At 44.1% G+C, this 19,606-nt stretch overlaps 1 protein-coding gene across 3 annotated transcripts in view; it reads left to right on the forward strand.

Moving 5' to 3' along the window:
• cenpv (centromere protein V) overlaps positions 1-19,606 on the forward strand; it is an 80,731-nt gene that overhangs the window by 55,310 nt on the left and 5,815 nt on the right. For 2 of the 3 annotated variants that reach the window (XM_043714227.2, XM_087977116.1), the window contains one exon: positions 12,267-12,336. In XM_043714227.2, the coding sequence (XP_043570162.2) occupies positions 12,267-12,336 (70 nt within the window). Of the gene's footprint in view, positions 1-11,367; positions 11,568-12,266; positions 12,337-19,606 lie in introns of all 3 variants that reach the window. The other variant, XR_015752306.1, reaches the window with a different exon arrangement.

The following is a 19,606-nucleotide window of genomic DNA, read 5'->3' on the forward strand; positions in this document are numbered from 1 at the left end:
AAGAATGGGGATAAATGAATGCTTTTCTGGTTGGCAATTGGTTAGGAGAAAGTGAGAACTGCAGATGCTGAGATCAGTCGAAAAATGTGGTGCTGGAAAAGGACAGCCGGTCAGGTAGCCTCTGAGGAGCAGGAGAGTCGACGTTATGAGCATGAGCTCTTCATCAGAAATGTGGGGTGGGGGGTGTCCAAGGGGGCTGAGAGATAAATTGGGGGGCTAGGGGAAGGTAGCTGGGAATGCGGATGAAAGTGGAGAGTGATGGTGATAGGGTGAAGTGGATAGGTGGCTAGAGTTTGGCAGTGGAGTAGGTCAAGGAGTTGCATATCCTTGGCTGAGTGACCCAACGTCTGGAGGAAGATTGCCTCATCTTCCATCCTGGGACCCTCCAATCACACGGGACCAATGTTAATTTCACCTGTTTCCTCATTTCCCCTGCCCCCACCTTACTGCAGACCCAGCCCTCTAATTCAGTACCACCTTCTTGAACTGTCCTACTTGTCCATCTCCCTTCCCACCCATCCGCTCTACCCTCCTCTCTGACCTATCACCATCACCCTCTAACTTCATCTACCTCTTGCATTCCCAGCTACCTTCCCCCCCAGCCCCAACCCCCTCCTATTTATCTCTTAACCCCCTTGGAACCCCCCATCTTGATGAAACGCTTATGCATGGATGCTGCCTGACGAGCTGTCCTTTTCCAGCACCACTCTTTTCGACTCTGGTTGGCAATCAGTGACTAGCAGTGTGCCTCGGGGATCAGTGTTGGGACAACAATTATTCACAATTTACATAGATGATTTGGAGTTGGAGACCACATGTTGTGTGTCAAAATTTGTGGATAACACTAAAATGAGTAGTAGAGCAAAGTGTGCAGAAGATTGTGAAACTTTGCAGAGGATCATAGTTAAGTTAGTACGCAAAGATCTGGCAGATGGAGTACAATGTTAATAAATGTGAAGTCATCCATTTTGTTAGGAATAACAGTTAAAAAGCACTATTATTTGAATGGTAAAAGAAATTGCATCATGCCGGTGTGCAGAGGACCTGGGCGTCCTTGTGCAAGAATCACAGAAGCTTAGTCAGGTAATTAGGAAGACAAATGGAATTTTGTCCTTCATCGCTAAAGGGATTGAGTTTAAAAACAGGGCAGTTATGGTGCAGCTGTATAGCCACACCTGGAATACTGTGTACAGTTTTGGTCTCCTTACTTGAGAAGGGATGTACTGACGCTGGAGGGGGTGCAGAGGAGGTTCACTAGGTTGATTCCAGAGTTGAGGGGTTGGCTTATGAGAGACTGAGTAAACTGGATTATATTCAGTAGAACTTAGAAGAATGAGGGGGATCATTTGGAAGCATATAAAATTATGAGAGGAATAGATAAGATTGAAGTAGAGAGGATGTTTCCGCTGAGAAAAAAGCTGAAAATGTGTTGCTGGAAAAGCGCAGCAGGTCAGGCAGCATCCAAGGAGCAGAAGAATCGACGTTTCGGGCATGAGCCCTTCTTCAGGAATGAGGAAAGTGTGCCAAGCAGGCTAAGATAAAAGGTAGGTAGGAAGGACTTGGGGGAGGGGCGTTGGAAATGCGATAGGTGGAAGGAGGTCAAGGTGAGGGTGATAGGCTGGAGTGGGGGTGGGGGCGGAGAGGTCAGGAAGAAGATTGCAGGTTAGGAAGGTGGTGTTGAGTTCGAGGGATTTGACTGAGACAAGGTGGGGGGAGGGGAAATTAGGAAACTGGAGAAATCTGAGTTCATCCCTTGTGGTTGGAGGGTTCCTAGGCGGAAGATAAGGCGCTCTTCTTCCAACCGTCGCGTTGCTATGGTCTGGCGATGGAGGAGTCCAAGGACCTGCATGTCCTTGGTGGAGTGGGAGGGGGAGTTGAAGTGTTGAGCCACGGGGTGGTTGGGTTGGTTGGTCCGGGTGTCCCAGAGATGTTCTCTGAAACGTTCCGCAAGTAGCCGGCCTGTCTCCCCAATATAGAGGAGGCCACATCGGGTGCAGCGGATGCAATAAATGTGTGTGGAGGTGCAAGTGAATTTGTGGCGGATATGGAAGGATCCCTTGGGGCCTTGGAGGGAAGTAAGGGGGGAGGTGTGGGCGCAAGTTTTGCATTTCTTGCGGTTGCAGGGGAAGGTGCCGGCAGTGGAGGTTGGGTTGGTAGGGGATGTGGACCTGACAAGGGAGTCGCGGAGGGAGTGGTCTTTTCGGAATGCTGATAGGGGAGGGGAGGGAAATATATCCCTGGTGGTGGGGTCTGTTTGGAGGTGGCGGAAATGACGACGGATGATACGATATATATGGAGGTTGATGGGGTGGTAGGTGAGGACCAGTGGGGTTCTGTCCTGGTGGCGATTGGAGGAGCGGGAAGTGGAGGAGATGCGGTGGAGGGCATTGTCGATCATGTCTGGGGGGAAATTGCGGTCTTTGAAGAAGGAGGCCATCTGGGTTGTACAGTATTGGAACTGGTCCTCCTAGGAGCAGATGCGGCGGAGATGAAGGAATTGGGAATATGGGATGGCGTTTTTACAGGGCGCAGGGTGGGAGGAGGTGTAGTCTAGGTAGCTGTGGGAGTCGGACAGTCGGTTTATGGTAAATGTCCATGTTGATTCGGTCGCCCGAGATAGAAATGGAAAGATCTAGGAAGGGGAGGGAGGAGTCTGAGACGTTCCAGGTAAATTTGAGGTCAGGGTGGAAGGTGTTGGTAAAGTGGATAAACTGTTCAACCTCCTTGTGGCAGCGCCGATACAGTCATCGATGTAGCGGAGGAAAAGGTGGGGGGTGGTGCCAGTGCAGCTGCGAAAGCTGGCAGGTGAAAGCGGATCAGGCGGGCATAGCCTCAAAATTAGGGGGATCAGATTTAGGACTGAATTGACAAGGAATGTTTTCACCCAGAGGGTTGTGAATCTGTGGAATTCCCTGCCCAGTGATGTAGTTGCGGCATCCTCATTGAATGTTTTTAAAGCTACGTTAGATAATATTTTGAACGGTAAAAGAATTAAGGGTTATAGTGAGAGGGTGGGTAGGTGGAGCTGAGGCCATGAAATGATTAGTCATGATCCCATTGAATGGCAGAGCAGGCTCAAAAGGCCAGAAGGCCTACCCCTGCACCTAGTTCTTATGTTCTTCTGACCAAGGTTTCCACTTGGACACAGTCACCTTCACTGTAGTTCTCCCCTGTCAGGAGTAGAGTTTTCAGTATTTGGCAGAAGAGAAGGCTGCTCTGCTGGGGTGACCAGACTTGAGAATGTGCTCAACAGTGGAGCGATAGCTTGTATGGCTGGAAGACCTTAGCAGATGCACATTATTAATATCCAGTTCACTCAGAGTCTCAACAGGGATGGTGCAAAAACACACTACTGGAGAAATCAGCTGGTCTTGCAGCATCTGTAGAGAGAAAAGAAGTTAATGTTTTGAATCCAGCGACAAAGTTCTGATGACTTGAAACATTAATAAATTGATAAGATATAGGAGCAGAATTAGGCCATTTGGCCCATTGAATCTGTTCCACCATTCGATCATGGCTGATAAGCTCCTCACCCCCATTTTCCTGCCTTGTATCCATATCCCTTCAACTCATGACCAAATAAAAATATGTCTAACTCTTCCTTAAAATTTACTTACTGTCTTCCTTAAAATTTACTTACTGTCCCAGCATCCACTGCACATTTGGGTAGTGATTTCCACATATTCACAACCCTTTGGAAGTATTTTCTTCTCAACTCTGTTTTAAATTTGCTACCCCTTATCCTAAGACTATCACCTCTCATCCTAGAATTCCCCACAAGAGGAAGCATCTACCTCATTTCTTTTTTATCCACACCTTTTATCATAGAACATAGAACAATACAGCGCAGAACAGACCCTTTGGCCCTTGATATTGCGACAGCCTGTGAACTAATCTAAGCCCCATCCTCCTACACTATCCCATTATCATCATCCATGTGCTTATCCAAGGATTGTTTAAATCTCCAAATGTTGCTCAGTTAACAACACTGGCAGGCAGGGCATTCCACGCTCTTACCACTCTGAGTAAAGAACCTGCCTCTGACATCTGTGTTAAATCTATCACTCCTCAATTTGTAGCAATCATCTTGAATACCTCCACTTGATCTCACCTCAGTCTTCTAAATTCCAGAGAGTATAGGCCTAAACTGTTCAATCTCTCTTCATATGACAAACCCGTCATCCCTAGGATCAGTCTAATGAACCTCTGAACTGCCTTCAACGCCACTACATCTTTCTTTAAATAAGTGGACCAAAAAGATGCACAATACTCCAAGTCTGGTTCACCAATGCCTTGTATAGTTGCAACAATACTTGCTTACTTTAATAATATATTCCCTTAGCTAGAAAAGCCAACATTGCATTTGCTTTCTTTTTTATTTGTTGTACCTGCATGCTAGTTTTCTGTGATTCAATAATGATGGCACCCAGGTCCCTCTGTACTGTTAACTCTGTCTCTCTCCATCATCAAATTTCCAATCTCATTCCTGCAACAGTCTACAGCAATACAGGATCCTCAGCTACATTAATGGTGGAAGAGTATAAAATTAAGGAGGCTATATCTTGTCTTTCATAAAATACTGATAAGGGCAGAATTAATAAAAAGAAACTACTAAATAAAAGGATATATGGAAGCAGAGTCAGAAGACAAAGATTTAAGATAATTTCCAAAAATGATAGCTGGCCAAGTGCAAATGGTCCCTTTTTGTGTCATAAGCTTAAGGGAGACTTCAGTTATCCAAACATAGGACTGGGATACTTATAGTTAGGGGCAGTGTGGAGAAAGTATTCCTGAATTACATGCAGGAGAACTTCCATCTGCAGAATGTTTTAAGAAAGGATGCAGAGTTGTAACTCATTCTTGGAAATGAGTTGGGCCAACTTGATCAAGTGTTAATGGGGAGCCTTTAGGAGACAATGATCATTGTATCATCAGATTCAGGCTGATGATGGAGAATAACATGCAACAATGCAGAGTGAGAAAAATCAATTTGTGGAGAGCAGACTTCAATGTGGCAAAAATGGAGCTGGTAACATTGACTGGAATGAGAGGTTGCTGGGACAAACCATATTTGAACAATTAGCTACCTTTAAAAAGGAGATGGTTAGGTACAAACAAAGGTATGTTGTGTCAAATGGGAAAGATAGAACAACTAACCCTGAATGACAAAGGAGATAGAAGTTAAGATTAAGAAAAAATGTGTTTATGGCAGGTGTCAATTAGAAAATAAAATTAAAAGGAATATTGAAGTCTTCGAAGGGAAATTAAAAAGAGAAACAAAAGTAAGAGAAAAGACTGGCAGCCAGTATAAAGACATGTCACAAAGTCTTCCGTGGCCATATAGATAGCAAAAGAGTGGTAAAAGGAAGATTAGCCCTATTGAGGATCAAAAAGCAGATCTACACTTGGAGGCAGGAGACATGGCTGAGATGTTAAATGAGGAGTTTGCATCTGACTTTAGCAAAGAGAGTGATGCTACCTTGGTCATGGTAATAGAGGAGTTGTAATAGTTGTAATAGTTCCAAGAACAGTTCAAAACTGATAAGACAAAAGTGTTGGATGGACTGTGGTACCTAAAGTTGACAAGGCACCAGGCTTTGATGAGTATCCAAGAATTTTGAAGGAGGTGAGAATGGAAATTGCGGGAGCACAGGCCTCTAACTTTCCTGGACTCATGGAGGTGCCTGAAGACTGGAAAATTGCAAACTGTACAGTCTTGTTCAAGAAAGGTTGTTAAGGATCATTCTAGCAATTCCAGATCAGTCAGTTTAAGTTGAATAGTCGGGAAACTTTTAGAATCAACTATTTGGGATAGAATTTGTAGTCACATAGGGAAAAAAATTGCGTTGATTAGGAAGAGTCAGTGTGGATTTCTAAAGAGAAAATCATATTTAACTAATGCTATAACATGACGGTGAACCCCTCTGCTAATTAAACCAAACGTCCAGAAAAGCTCACCTCATCTTGTGATCTGTTAAAGTATGCGTGACAGAGAACTTCCAACTTCCTCTATTTAAAGAAAAAATATCGGGGCGATCCAAAATGTGGCGATTGCATGGCAGAACTCCACACCACAGCACAAGTGGGACGAACTTCTAACCTGTCCAACCTGGACCATTGGGATATCCTGGGACTCTGGAAAGGTCATGGAGTCCCAGGAAACTGAAAAAATCAACTTGCCTGTGTTTTTTGCCATCCAGAGATGCCGAAGAAGGGAGGAGGAGTGTCCATGGCTGGGCCCATGGCCCAGTCTGCAGGATCCTCTGACTCGATTACCTTCCAGGTCCCGGTGAAGGACCTCGTGAAATCTTGCAAGATGTTGGGTAAGCAGAGAGAAGCTGGCCCCGATCTCTATCTGCAGCTGGGAGACCTGTAAAACAGGACAGATGACGTAGAACACAGAGTCCCAGTGATAGAAGCTGATATAAGTTCCTCCAAGGATAGGATCCAAGCCCTGGAAACGCAGGTCCATAATTTGCATGATCAAGTGGATGATCTTGAGAACAGAGGCAGGAGAAAAAATATTCAGATCATCGGTATGCCAGAGGGTAATGAAGGTGAGTGGCTGGCGGAGGACTGGTTGCTGAAATTCCATAACTTGGAGGCTGGAATGAGAGGCTTGAAGATTGAGTGCTCACTGGGTCACGGCATGGAGATCAGGTCTGGGTCAACGCCCTCTCTTGGTGCAGTTTCATCATTTATACAGATAAGGAGAGAATTGTGGAAGGTTCCAGAATCCAGGGGAATGATCCGAAGGCTCTAAGATCATGTTCTTCCAAGACTTCTCAGCGGCAGTGAACCAGAAAAGAACATCCTATGATGGTGTCAAGAGAAGACTGAGAGAGTTTGGTATCCAATACTCTGAGGTCTCCGGTGGTGCTTTGGCTCACCTTAGGTGTATCCATACATCTCTTTGACACATCGAAGAAGGCAAGAGACTCTGCGGACAAATTAACCTAATCTGAACAATTTAGTATGTACAAATAGTAGTGTTGTTTGGGTATGTGTTGTTTTTTCTTTAAAAAGCAGACTAAGTCCAGTTGGGGCTTTCTTTTCCTCTTTTTAATTGCTAATAATCTGGTTTAAACTGTTTGGTGGCGATTGCGATGTGTATTTGTGCTGCTGCTCTAGCTGGGAGAAGGGAAAATGGTTGGGAGGGCTAGATGCCTGCTTATGGGCAGTTTATGCCCGGTTCAGATATTTAAATGCCTGGGTTGCAGTCTTGGCAGTGGGATGGTAAATTGGATTTTGGGATGGGTAGGAAGTGAGTTTCCCTATTTAGCGCCATTGGCACTTTATATGTTGGTTTGTTTCTTGGTTTTTGTTATTTATAACCTTGATAGCTTTTAGGTTTGTTAAATGTAGTGGTTTTAGTTTATGTAGTTTTTATGTTCAATGGATCTTGTGACACTAAGGCTTGGTGATGTGTGGTTCGAGTTCTTCCTCTCTGGAATTTAAATGTTATTGCAAAACGTTATGGCTAAAGAACGGATTAAACGGTGTAGCTGGAATATCAAGGGGAGTCACTCACCAATTAAGAGGAAGAAGGTACTTTTGAGTCTTTAGAAAGGAGAAGGTGGATATTGCTTTGTTACAGGAGACACACTTGGATGATGGGGAGCATTTGAAACTGCAGCAGAATGGCTTTGATCGGGTTTACTTTTCATCTTTTGATACCAGAAATAGGGGAATGGCTATATTGGTTAGGAGGAATCTCCCATTTAAGTTTCTAGAGTGTTTTAAAGACATGCACGGGAGGTTTGTAATTCTCAAAGCCCTGATAAATTGGGAAGAATTTGTGTTTTAAATGTTTATTGCCATCTGGCTCATCCCCTCAAATTTATGGTAGATGCATTCTCTAAACTGATCAGTCTCTAGTCCCAGCATATCATTATAGGGGGAGATTTTAACTGTCTCATGGATCCCACAGTAAACAGGTTGCCCAAAGGCCCCCCACAAATACCCTCTGTACAAACTAAACAATTAGTGGATCTGTGTGTGGAGTTAGGGTTGGTGGATGTCTGGAGGCATCTCCACTCTACAGGCAGGGATTTTACGTTTGTTTTCCAGTCTGCCCAGATGTCACATCAGGATTGATTATTTTTTTTTCTGACCCCCTTGGCAACCTTGGACTTGATGGCAACTTGTACGATTGGTAATGTTACCATCTCCAATCACACTCCAATGTACCTGTTGGTTAAGATTAAGGACATTACAGTGGGTTTGAGGCACTGAAAATGGATCCCTTTATTGTCAAGGATAATTTTGTGGAGTACTTCTCTACGGAATTTCGGGCGTTCCTAGACATTAACTCAGGCTCAGTGAGTAACCCATTCATCCTGGGGGAAACTGCCAAAGCCTATGTCAGGGGGTTAGTTATTTCTTACTCTGCCAGTAGGAAGTGTGAGAAGGGTGAGCAGCAACGTCTCCTCAAAGCACGGTTGAAGGCAAGCTAGAAGGCCCTCGTTGGTCAGGCTAGAGGATTTTGGCGCTGCGGTCTGCATTGAATTCCGTGCTCACGCAGACAGCAAAGAAGGAACTTACTTCTCCAAAGCAAAGGTTATATGAATGTGGTGACAGGCCAGGCAAATACTTAGCATATCTCACCAGGAAAAGGAGTGCCCCTCAAGCCGTTACGGCGATTAAGGAAGAGTCTGGGAACCTAACATGTGACTCCAAAAAGATTAATGCGGCATTCCAGAGATTTTTCTCTAAGTTATATCAATCTGAGGGTTGCGAGGAGGGGCCGGCCAAAATGGAGTCTTTCTTTTTAAGGATCTGGAGTTCCCGGGTGTGACTCCCGAACCAGAGTCTTTTCTCAACGTACCCTTATCAGAGCAAGAGGTGCAGAAGGCTGTGAACCAACTTAAGAATGGAAAGGTTCCCGGTCCTTACGACTTCCCAGCGAATTCTATAAGGAATTTATAAACATATTGTCAGGCCTGATACTCAACATGTTTAATGGCTCATACAGCCATGATTGTCTCCCGTTATCTCTGAGACAGGCTAGTATTTCACTTATTCTTAAAAAAGGATGGTCCCGGAGGACTGTGCTTCATACAGGCCCATTGCACTCCTAAATGTGGACTTTAAAATCCTCTCTAAGACTCTTGCGTTAAGGTTGGAGACTGTTACCTTCTATTATTAAAGAGGATCAGACGGGCTTCATAAAGTGCCACAGATCTTCCGATAATGTTAGAAGGCTGCTTAATGTAATTCAAGCACGTCAGCAACAGTCAGTACAGGGATTGGTGATTTCTCTAGATGCAGAGAAGGCATTTGACAGAGTTGAGTGACTGTACTTTTTCTATACTGTGGAGCAGTTTGGCTTGGGCTAAGTCTTTATAAGATGGGTAAAGATTCTCTTTAGTGACCCTCTCGCTGTGGTCACCACAAGTGGGGTGCGATCCAGCAATTTTAATATTTTTAGGGGCAGCCAGCAGGGCTGTCTCCTTTCACCACTGCTTTTTACGTTGGTGATTGAACCATTGGTGGAGGCCATTCATGGGGATCCCAATATGTCAGCTTCAGAGGTGGGGTCAAAATTACATAAGATTTCATTGTATGCAGATAATGTCCTAATTTTTTGTCAAATCCAGCAGTTTCGGTGCCTTGCCTGATACAATGTATCTGCGCGTTTGGAGCTTTTTCCGGGTACAAGATTAATTTTGCAAAATCAGAGGCTATGCGTATGGGTGGTCTTGGGAAGTAGCTGGGTTTTGAGGGTGAATATCGATTCCCATTTAAGTGGTCACAGGGGGGTATGTGTATTTGGGCATATTCATTACTCCAGTTCTGGATTGGCTGTTCAAAGGCAATTTTGTTCAATTATTTGACAAAATCAAACAAGACCTTCAAAGATGGGAGGCGCTTCCGGACTCGTGGTTGGGTCGGATAGCGCTTATTAAGATGAATATTCTCCCCCGTTTGCTATACTCCATACGGATGCTCCCCCTGATTTTCAATAAACAAACATTCAGGAGACTGGCTGGTTCAGCTCCTTTATTTGGCATCGTAAGCAGCACCTCATTAAATTAGCTAAACTACAACTGCCTCACAGATTGGGGGGGAAAATGGACCTTCTGGACATTAAAAGCTACCAACTAAGCTTGCTTTTATCATATGTGAATGATTGGGCTTGTGGGGACCCTCTTTCAATATAGTTAGATATCAAAGCCTCCCAGGCAAGGTTTCCCCTTAATAGCTTGCTGTTTTTGGACAAAATGAGGACAGTTAAGGAATATTGCCATAACCCAATAGTTATCAATACTTTTAAAGCATGGAGGGCAATTCAGCAGAGGGAAAGCAATATTGGCAAAATACCTTCTTTTACACCTATTGTGGGAATGCGAGGTTTTCAACTGGGGATGAAAGATTCAGGATTCAAACATTGGGCAGCTAGGGGTGTGTCTTGCATGGGCGATTTGTCTGAGGGAGATACAATGATATCCTTTGATCAGTTAGCACAGAAATATGAGCTATCTAATAGGGACCTGCTGGAGTTTTTGAAGAGGCAACAGAAAAGGTTGATGAAGGTAACTCTACTGATGAGGTGCACATAGATTTTCAGGATGTGTTTGCTACAGTTCCACACAACAGACCTGTGAAGATAATCATAGGTTAGGGTATAAAAGGGTCAGTAACAACATAGATACAAAATTGGCTGAGTGATAGGAAACAATCATAGTCAATGGATGTTTTTTGGACTGGAGGAAGGTTTGTGGTGGAGTTTCCCAGGGGTCCATACTGGGACCTTTGCTTTGCCTGATATTAATGATTTGCATTGTTGTACAGGGGATAATTTCAAAATTTCAGATAACACAAACCTTGGAAGAATTGTAATTGTGAGAACTCCAAGAATGACAGAGACAAATTAGTGGACAGCTAAGTGGCATCTGAGTTTCAATGCAGGCAAGTGTGAGATGATCTATTTTGGTAGGAAGAACATAGAATTGTATCTTCTACTTTGAAAGACAATACAAAAAAGAGTGCAGCAGCAGAGGGACCCTGGATGTGTATGTGCACAGATTATTAAAAATGGCAGGAAATGTGGAGAGAGAAGCGAGTAAAATTAAAATTAGGTTTGTTGTCAAGTATAAAGTACAGAAGTACAGTGAAATGTATACAATGTTGCCACACAAAGTACCATCTTAGGTACTAAAGTAGATAAGGTACAAAACTAGAGAAATAAAGAGAAAAGCTAAGAATTCTACATTATAGTTCTTCATAGTATAAATTAGGAAGATGGAGAAATAAAGTTTAAAGATAAACATTACAGTCTTTCTATACCCTGCAGTATCTTCATGCTGTGGACTTTCTATACGTGATCTCACTCTCCCTGCAATAACTGGCTCAAAATCTTGACAGGCTGACCACACGGGGCCCCAGTCCACTAGCCAACCCATCTGGGTCACCAGCCCGCCGGCTGCTTTGCTTTGGCCCCATGACCACTGACTGCCCTACTTGGCTTGGACCCACCGACCCATGGCTAACCTGCTCTGAACCGTTGTCCGTCCTGCTCCAGGCCCTCATCTACCATAGTGCTGCTGCTCTCTTCACAAGACAAGGTAGGTTAAAAAAAAGTTTAAAAAATTAAAAAAGAAAAGGAACAAAAGATAAGTGAATGGAAGGGACATGCCCCAGGCTGAGCCCAGACGCTGCCTACTCTGCAAGGATGTGATAATGAACTTATACAAGACACTTGGTGAGACCTCAGCTGGAGTATAGTATACAGCTGTGGGTGCTACAGTATAGGAAGGTGTGAATGCATTGGAGAGTGCAGAAGTGATTTACAACAATGGTTCCAGGGACAAGGAACTTCAGTAATGAGAAGTTGGGACTGTTCTCCTTGGAGAGAAGGCAGCTGGAGAGAAGATTTGATAGGGATTTTCAAAATCATGAATGGACTGGATAGAGTAGATAGGGAGAAAAGGAACAAGACGGCATACATTTAAAGTGATGTATAAAAGAAGCAAGGGTGAAGTGAAGAAAAGCATTTTCTCACTGAGTAGGGATGTTATGAAATGCATTTCCCAGAAGTACGGTAGATGCAGGTTCAAAAAAGAAGGTCTTGAATGATTATTTGGAGAAAAATTATTTGCAAAGTTATGGAGAAGAAAAGCAGGATATTAATACAAGGTAATCATGCTCTTTTAACAAATTGGTGCAGACATGATGGACCGAATGGCTTCCTTCTGCACCGTAACACTTTTGTGATCCAGTGAAACTTCTACTATTATGACAAAATGATTTTTTTTTAATTTCAGTTGCAGTATCTGTACAAGGAAACAGATTAAAGCATTCATCGTTCCAGCCTCCCAATTCAGACTCCTCAAGGTAAGCTGCGTCAAAAAGTTGAAACTCTATTCGGTCTTTAGCAATGCTAAACTATACAGTATAGAAGAGGTCATTTGCCATTATCAAGTCTGTACCGCTAAAGTGACACTAAACCTATACTAGACGCATCTTCCACTATTATGTATCCTGGAGTATAATTTAAATTGATTGATTGGTTAAATTTGAAATGTTGTGAAAACATAGCAACCAAAAGTCCCGTAGGCCCATAGCTTTAAATGTTAGGATATTTCAAGTGCTAATCTAAGTATTTTCTAGGAGTTGTAAGGTTACCACTCACACCTAGCTTCTCAGGCAGTGCATTCAAGACATCCATCACTCTCTGGGTGAAAAAGAATTTCACCAAATCCCTTCTAAATCTCCTGTCTTTCAGCTTAAAATTGTAGAGCCTCCCACCCAACCACCTCCTCTAACCTTAAAGACTAAAGACAAATCAGCTAAGCGTCTCTTCTTTCTTACTTTCTATTAAGGGGAGTAACAGGGATGGCAGTACAGGGAGAGCAAGGTTCCTCCTGCATGATGTTTGAGGTGAGGGACACCATTAGTGTCCCATCCAAGTACATCTGCAGGAAGTGCACCCAACTCTTGCTCCTCCAAGGCCATGTTAGGGAATTGGAGCAGAAGCTGGATGAACTTTGGATCATTCGGGAGGCAGAGTCTGTGATAGATGAGAGTTACAGGGAAGTAGTTACTGTTGTGGTTCTGTTCGCCGAGCTGGGAATTTGTGTTGCAGACATTTCGTCCCCTGTCTAGGTGACATCCTCAGTGCTTGGGAGCCTCCTGTGAAGCACTTCTGTGATGTTTCCTCCGGCATTTATAGTGATTTGTATCTGCCGCTTCCGGTTGTCAGTTCCAGCTGTCCGCTGCAGTGGCCGGTATATTGGGTCCAGGTCGATGTGTTTATTGTGTCGACATGGACCCAATATACCGGTCACTGCAGCGGACAGCTGGAACTGACAACCAGAAGCGGCAGATACAAATCACTATAAATGCCGGAGGAAACATCACAGAAGTGCTTCACAGGAGGCTCCCAAGCACTGCGGATGTCACCTAGACAGGGGAGAAATGTCTGCAACACAAATTCCCAGCTCGGCGAACAGAACCACAACAACGAGCACCCGAGCTACAAATCTTCTCACAAACTTGGAAGTAATTACTCCTAGCCATGAAGAAAGCTGGGTGACTGTTCAAAGGGGGAAAAGACAGTCAGTGGACAGATCCCCTGTGGTCATTCTCCTGAAAAACATGTATACCGTTTTGGATACTGTTGAGGGGGATGACTTACCAGGAGTATGCAGTGAGGTCCAGGCCCCTGGCACAGAGCCTGTCCCTGTTGCACAGAAGGGAAGGAGGAGAGTGTTCGTCATTGGGGACTCAATAGTTAGAGGCTCAGGTAGAAGGTTTGTTGGGAACGAACACGACTCAGTTGGTGTGTTGCCTCTCAGGTGCTAGGGTCCGTGATGTCTCAGATCGTATCTTTGGGGTCCTGAAGGGAGAGGGTGACCAGCCTCAAGTCGTGGTCCATGTAGGTACCAAACACACAGAAAGAGGGATAGGGATGTAAGGCAGGATTTCAGGGAACTAGGGTGGAAGCTGAGAGCTAGAACAAACAGAGTTGTTATCTCTGGTTTGTTACCCGTACCACGTGATAGCGAGGCAAGGAATAGGGAGAGATATCAGCTGAACACGCAGGTGCAAGGATGGTGCAGGAGGGAGGGTTTCAGGTACTTGGATAATTGGGGCTCATTTTGGGGAAGGTGGGACCTGTACAAACAGGATGGTCTTCACTTGAACCAGAGGTGTACTAATATTCTGGGTGGGAAATTTGCTGGTGCTATTCTGGTAGGTTTAAACTAGCTCAGCAGGGGGATGGGAACCTGAGGTGTAGTTGCAGTGCACAGGAGGATGAGAGTAGGGAGGACAGGGACAGGATTTCACGGTCACAGGAATGTGCTGGCAGACAGCAAACTGGTTTGAAGTGTGTCTACTTCAACGCCAGAAGTATCCGAAATAAGGTAGGTGAGATTGCAGCATGGATGATAGGTACCTGGGACTTCGACATTGTGGAGAAAGTGAGGACTGCAGATGCTGGAGATCAGAGCTGAAAATATGTTGCTGGAAAAGCGCAGCAGGTCAGGCAGCATCCAAGGAACAGGAGAATCGACGTTTCGGGCATAAGCCCTTCTTCGACATTGTGGCCATTTCGGAGACTTGGATAGAGCAGGGTGAGGAATGGATGTTGCAGGTTCCAGGATTTAGATCTTTCATTAAGGGCAGGTAAGGCGGTAAAAGAGGGGGAGGTGTGGCCTCGTTAGTCAAGGATAGTATAACAGTGGCTGAGAGAACTTTTGACGAGGACTCGTCTACTGAGGTAGTGTGGGCTGAGGTTAGAAACAGGAGAGGAGAGGTCACACTGCTTGGATTGTTTTATAGGCCTCCACAGAGTTCCAGAGGGATGGAGGAGAGGATTAGCAAAGCTATTCTGGGTCAGAGTGAAAGGAACAGGGTGATCATTACAGGGGACTTTAACTTCCCCAACATTGATTGGAAATGCTATAACTCTAGTACGTCGGATGGTTCAGTTTTTGTCCAACGTGTACAGGCGGGTTTCCTGACCAAGTATGTCGAAGAGCCAACAAGAGGGGAGGCCACACTGGATCTGGTGCTTGGTGATGAACTAGGCCAGGTGTTTGATTTAATTGTAGGTGAGCACTTTGGAGAGAGTGACCATAATTCAGTTACGTTTAGTTTAGCGATGGAAAGGGATAGCTACATGCCACAGGTCAAGAGGTATTGATGGGGCAAGGGCAATTATAATGCGATTAGGCAAGAATTAGGATGCATAGAATGGGATAGCAAAATGCAGGGGATGCAGACAATGGGTATGTGGAGCTGGTTTAAGAAACAGACATTGCGTGTCCTTGATAGGTATATGTCCCTGTCAGGCAGGGAGGAAGTGATAAGGTAAGGAAGCCATGGTTTACTACAGAAATTGCATCTCTTGTTAAGCAGTAGGAAGCTTATGTGTTGATGAGGCAAGGTGGTTCAGATGAAGCGATGGAGAGTCACAGATCAGCTAGGAAGTATTTAAAGAGAGAGTTAAGAAGAGCAAAGAGAGGACACGAGCAGTCTTTAGCAAATAGAATAAAGGTGAACCCTAAAGCTTTCTATTGGTATATGAGGAATAAAAGGATGACTAGGATAGGAATAAGGCCAGTCAAAGACAGAAGTGGGAAATTGAGTGTGGATCCTGTGGAGATCGGAGAAGTGCTAAACAAACATTTCTCATCGATTTTCACTCAGGAAAACGAGAATATTGTAGAGGAGAAGAATGAGGTACGAGATATTAGACTAGAAAGGACCGAGGTTAGTTACGAACAAGTGTTATCAATTCTAGAAGGAGTGAAAGTAGACAAGTCCCCTGGGCCTGATGGGATTTATCCGAGGGTTCTCTGGGAAGCTAGGGAGGAGATAGCAGAGCCTTTGGCTTTGATATTTGAATCGTCATTGTCTACAGGTTTAGTACCTAAGGACTGGAGGATTGCAAATGTTGTGCCCTCCAGAAGGGCAGTAGAGATGACCCAGTGAGCCTTACTTATATTGTAGGAAAGGTTTTGGAAAGGACTAGAAGAGATAAGATTGATAATCATCTTGCAAGCAACAATTTGATTTCAGGTAGTCAACATGGCTTCATCAAGAGCAGGTCGTGTCTCACAAACCTCATTGAGTATTTTGAGGTGACCAAGCATGTAGATGAGGGTAGGGCAGTTGACGTGGTATACATGGACTTCAGTAAAGCCTTTGATAAGGTTCCACATGGTAAGCTGTTGGAGAAAACGCAGAGGCATGGCATTGAGGGTGATTTAGCAGTTTGTATTGGAAACTGGCTTTCTGAAAGAAGGCAGCGAGTGGTGGTTGATGGAAAATATTCAGCCTGGAGTCCGGTTACTAGTGGAGTGCCATAAGGATCTGTTTTGGGACCACTGCTGTTTGTCATTTTTTATAAATGACTTGAGACGCAGGCATAGGTGGATGGATTAGTAAATTTGCAGATGACGCTAAAGTCGGTGTAATAGTGGACATTTGGAAGAATGTTACAGGTTGCAGGGGGACTTGGATAAACTGCAGGATTGGGCTGAGATGTAGCAAATGGAGTTCAATGCTGCTAAATGTGAGGTGATCCACCTTGGGAAGAATAACAGGAAGGCAGAGTACTGGGTCAATGGAAAGATTCTTGGTAGTGTGGATGTGCAGAGGGATCTTGGTGTCCATGTACATAGATCCCTGAAAGTTGCCACCCAGGTTGATAGTGCTCTTAAGAAGGCATATGGTGTGTTAGGTTTCATTCGTAGAGGGATTGAGTTCCGGAGCCACAATATCATGCTGCAACCATATAAAACGCTAGTGCAGCCACACTTGGAATATTGTGTACAGTTCTAGTTGCCATATTTTGGGAAGGTTGTGGAAGCATTGGAAAAGTTGCAGAAGAGATTTACTAGGATGATTCCTGGTCTGGAGGGAAGGTCTTATGAGGAAAGACTGAGAGACTTGAACCTGCTCTCATTGGCAAGAAGAAGGCTAAGAGGGGATTTGATAGAAACATACAAGATGATCAGAGGATTAGATAGGGTTGACAGTGAAAGTCTTTTTCCTAGGATGATGACGTCAGCTTGTACGAGAGGGCATAACTACAAATTGAGGGGTGATAGATTTAAGACAGATGTCAGAGGCAGGTTCTTTATGCAGAGAGTGGTAAGGGCGTGGAATACTAATGTAGTCAACTCAGCCACATTAGGGAGATTTAAAAAATCCTTAGATAAGTACATGGATGATTTTGGGCTAGTGTAGGGGGACAAGCTGAGAATAGTTCACAGGTTGGCGCAACATCGAGGGCTAAAGGGTCTGTTCTGTGCTGTATTGTTCTATGTTCTAAATTATGCCTCGTTATTGATCCTTCAACTGAGGGAACAGCTGCTTTCTATTCACCCTGTCCATGCCCCTCATAATCTTAAACATCTTAATCAGGATTCCTTCAGCCTTCTCTGCTCTAAAGAAAAACAAACTGAGCTTATCCAGCTGCTCTTCACAACTGAAATGCTCCAACATATACTTTACACCCCCGCCAGTGCAATCACATCCTTCCTATAGTGTGGTGACCAGAACTGCACACAGTACTCCAGATGTGGCTTAACCAAAGTTCTGTACAGATCCAACATGACCTTGCTCTTACAGAATCCCTACAGTGTGGAAAGAGGATATTCAGCCCATTGAGTCTGCACCGTCCCTCCAAAGAGCTTCTCACTCAGACCCAGCCTCCATGCTATCCCTGCAACTCTGCATTTTGCTTGGCTAATCCACTTGACCTGCACATTTGTGTAATATAACTCGACTGATAAAGGCGAGTCATAGGGATGTACAGCACGGAAACAGACCCTTTGGTCCAACTTGTCCATGCCGACAGATGTCCTAAATAAATCTAGTCCCATTTGCCAGCATTTAGCCCAAAGCCCTCCAAGCCCTTCTTATTCATGTACCCATCCAGATACCTTTTAAATGTTGTAATTGTGCCAGCTTCCACCACTTCCTCTGGCAGCTCATTCTATACATGCAATACCTTCTGCGTGAAAATTTGCCTCTAAGGTCCCTTTTAAATCTTTTTCTTCTCACTTTAAACCTAGCTTTAGACCCCCCACCCCTGGGAAAAGACCTTGTCTATTTACTCTATCCATGCCTCTCATTATTTTATAAACCTCTAATAGGTCACCCCTCAGCCTGCGATGCTCCAGAGAAAATAGCCCCAGCCTCTCCCTAAAGCTCAAGCCCTCCAACTTTCTGAATCGTTTCGAATTTCATAACATCCTTCCTAGAGCAGGGAGACCAGAATTGCACACAGTATTCCAAAAATTGGCCTAACCAATTTCCTATACAGCTGCAACATGACCTCCCAATTCCTATAGTCAATGCAGTGACCAATAAAGGCAAGCGTACCAACTGCCTTCTTTACTAGCCTATCTACCTGTGACTCTACTTTCACAGAACTATGCACCTGCACCCAGAGGTCTCTTTGTTTAGGAACAATTTTCAGGCCCATACCATTAAGTGTGTTAGTCCAGCCCTGATTTGCCTTTCCAAAACACATTATCTCACATTTATCTAAATTAAACTCCATCTGTCACTCCTTGGCCCATCTGATCAAGGTCCTACTGTACTCTGAGGTAACCTTCTTCACTGTCCACTACACCTCCAAGTGTCCCATATGATTTCTTAACTATCCTATTAGCCGTCCTGCAACCTTGAACTCCTAGTCATAGTCTTGCATGAAGGCCAACTGACCTTTTGTCTTCCTTATTGTTTGCTGCACTTGCATATACATTGTCACTGACTGATGAATGAGGGTTTACCCAGGTTCCTAGGTCAACAGTACGTATCAAGAGAAACAGTGGCCCTAACATCAATCACTGAAGGTGCTCCACTGTATATTTCTTAATGTCCAAATAAAAACTACTCTTTGTCACTCAGCCAATTTTGTATTAATGCAGCTACTTTCCTTTTTATTCAATGAACTTGTAAGTTTGCTGACAAACCTATTCTGTGGCACATGATCAAATGTCTTTTGGAAATCCATGGAAAACTACATTACCTTCAGCAATCCTGATCTCAAAAAACTCAAACAAGTTACAAACATCATGCTGTTAAAATTGTGATCATTGCTGTGTGTATGCTGATTGTGCTTCCATATGGTATTGGGCAATATTTAATCTAAATATAGTAAAGAAATGATTTGGAATGTTGTTGGCAATGTAATAAACCGTACACACTACAATCACAGTGCGCTCATGGTGACTATAGGTTCAGGGACAGAACATAGAACAGTGCAATACAGGAACAGGGCCTTCAGCTCACCATGTCTAAACTAACCACATCATGTCATTCTAAACTAATCCTGACTGTGTGCACAAGCTCTGTGTCCCACTATTCCTTGCCCTGTTCATGTCTGTCTAAATGCCTTTTAATTATTTTCTATTGTATCTGCTTTTATCGCTTCCCCTGGCCGTGCATTCCAGGCACCTACCATCCTCTGCTTAAAAAAAAACTTGCTTCATACATCTCCCTTAAACTTTCTCCCTCTCATCTTAAACGCATGTCCCCGAGTATTTGATATTTCCAACCTTGGAAAAAGATTCCAACTATTCACATCTCTCAATTTTATATCTATAGGTTACCCCCCGATCCTCGAACACTCTAGCGAAAA

Source organism: Chiloscyllium plagiosum, unplaced genomic scaffold (genome assembly GCF_037043375.1).
Source record: "Chiloscyllium plagiosum isolate Xiang-an unplaced genomic scaffold, Cpla_swu_hap1 HiC_scaffold_31, whole genome shotgun sequence".
Taxonomy (NCBI): Eukaryota; Metazoa; Chordata; class Chondrichthyes; order Orectolobiformes; family Hemiscylliidae; genus Chiloscyllium; species Chiloscyllium plagiosum.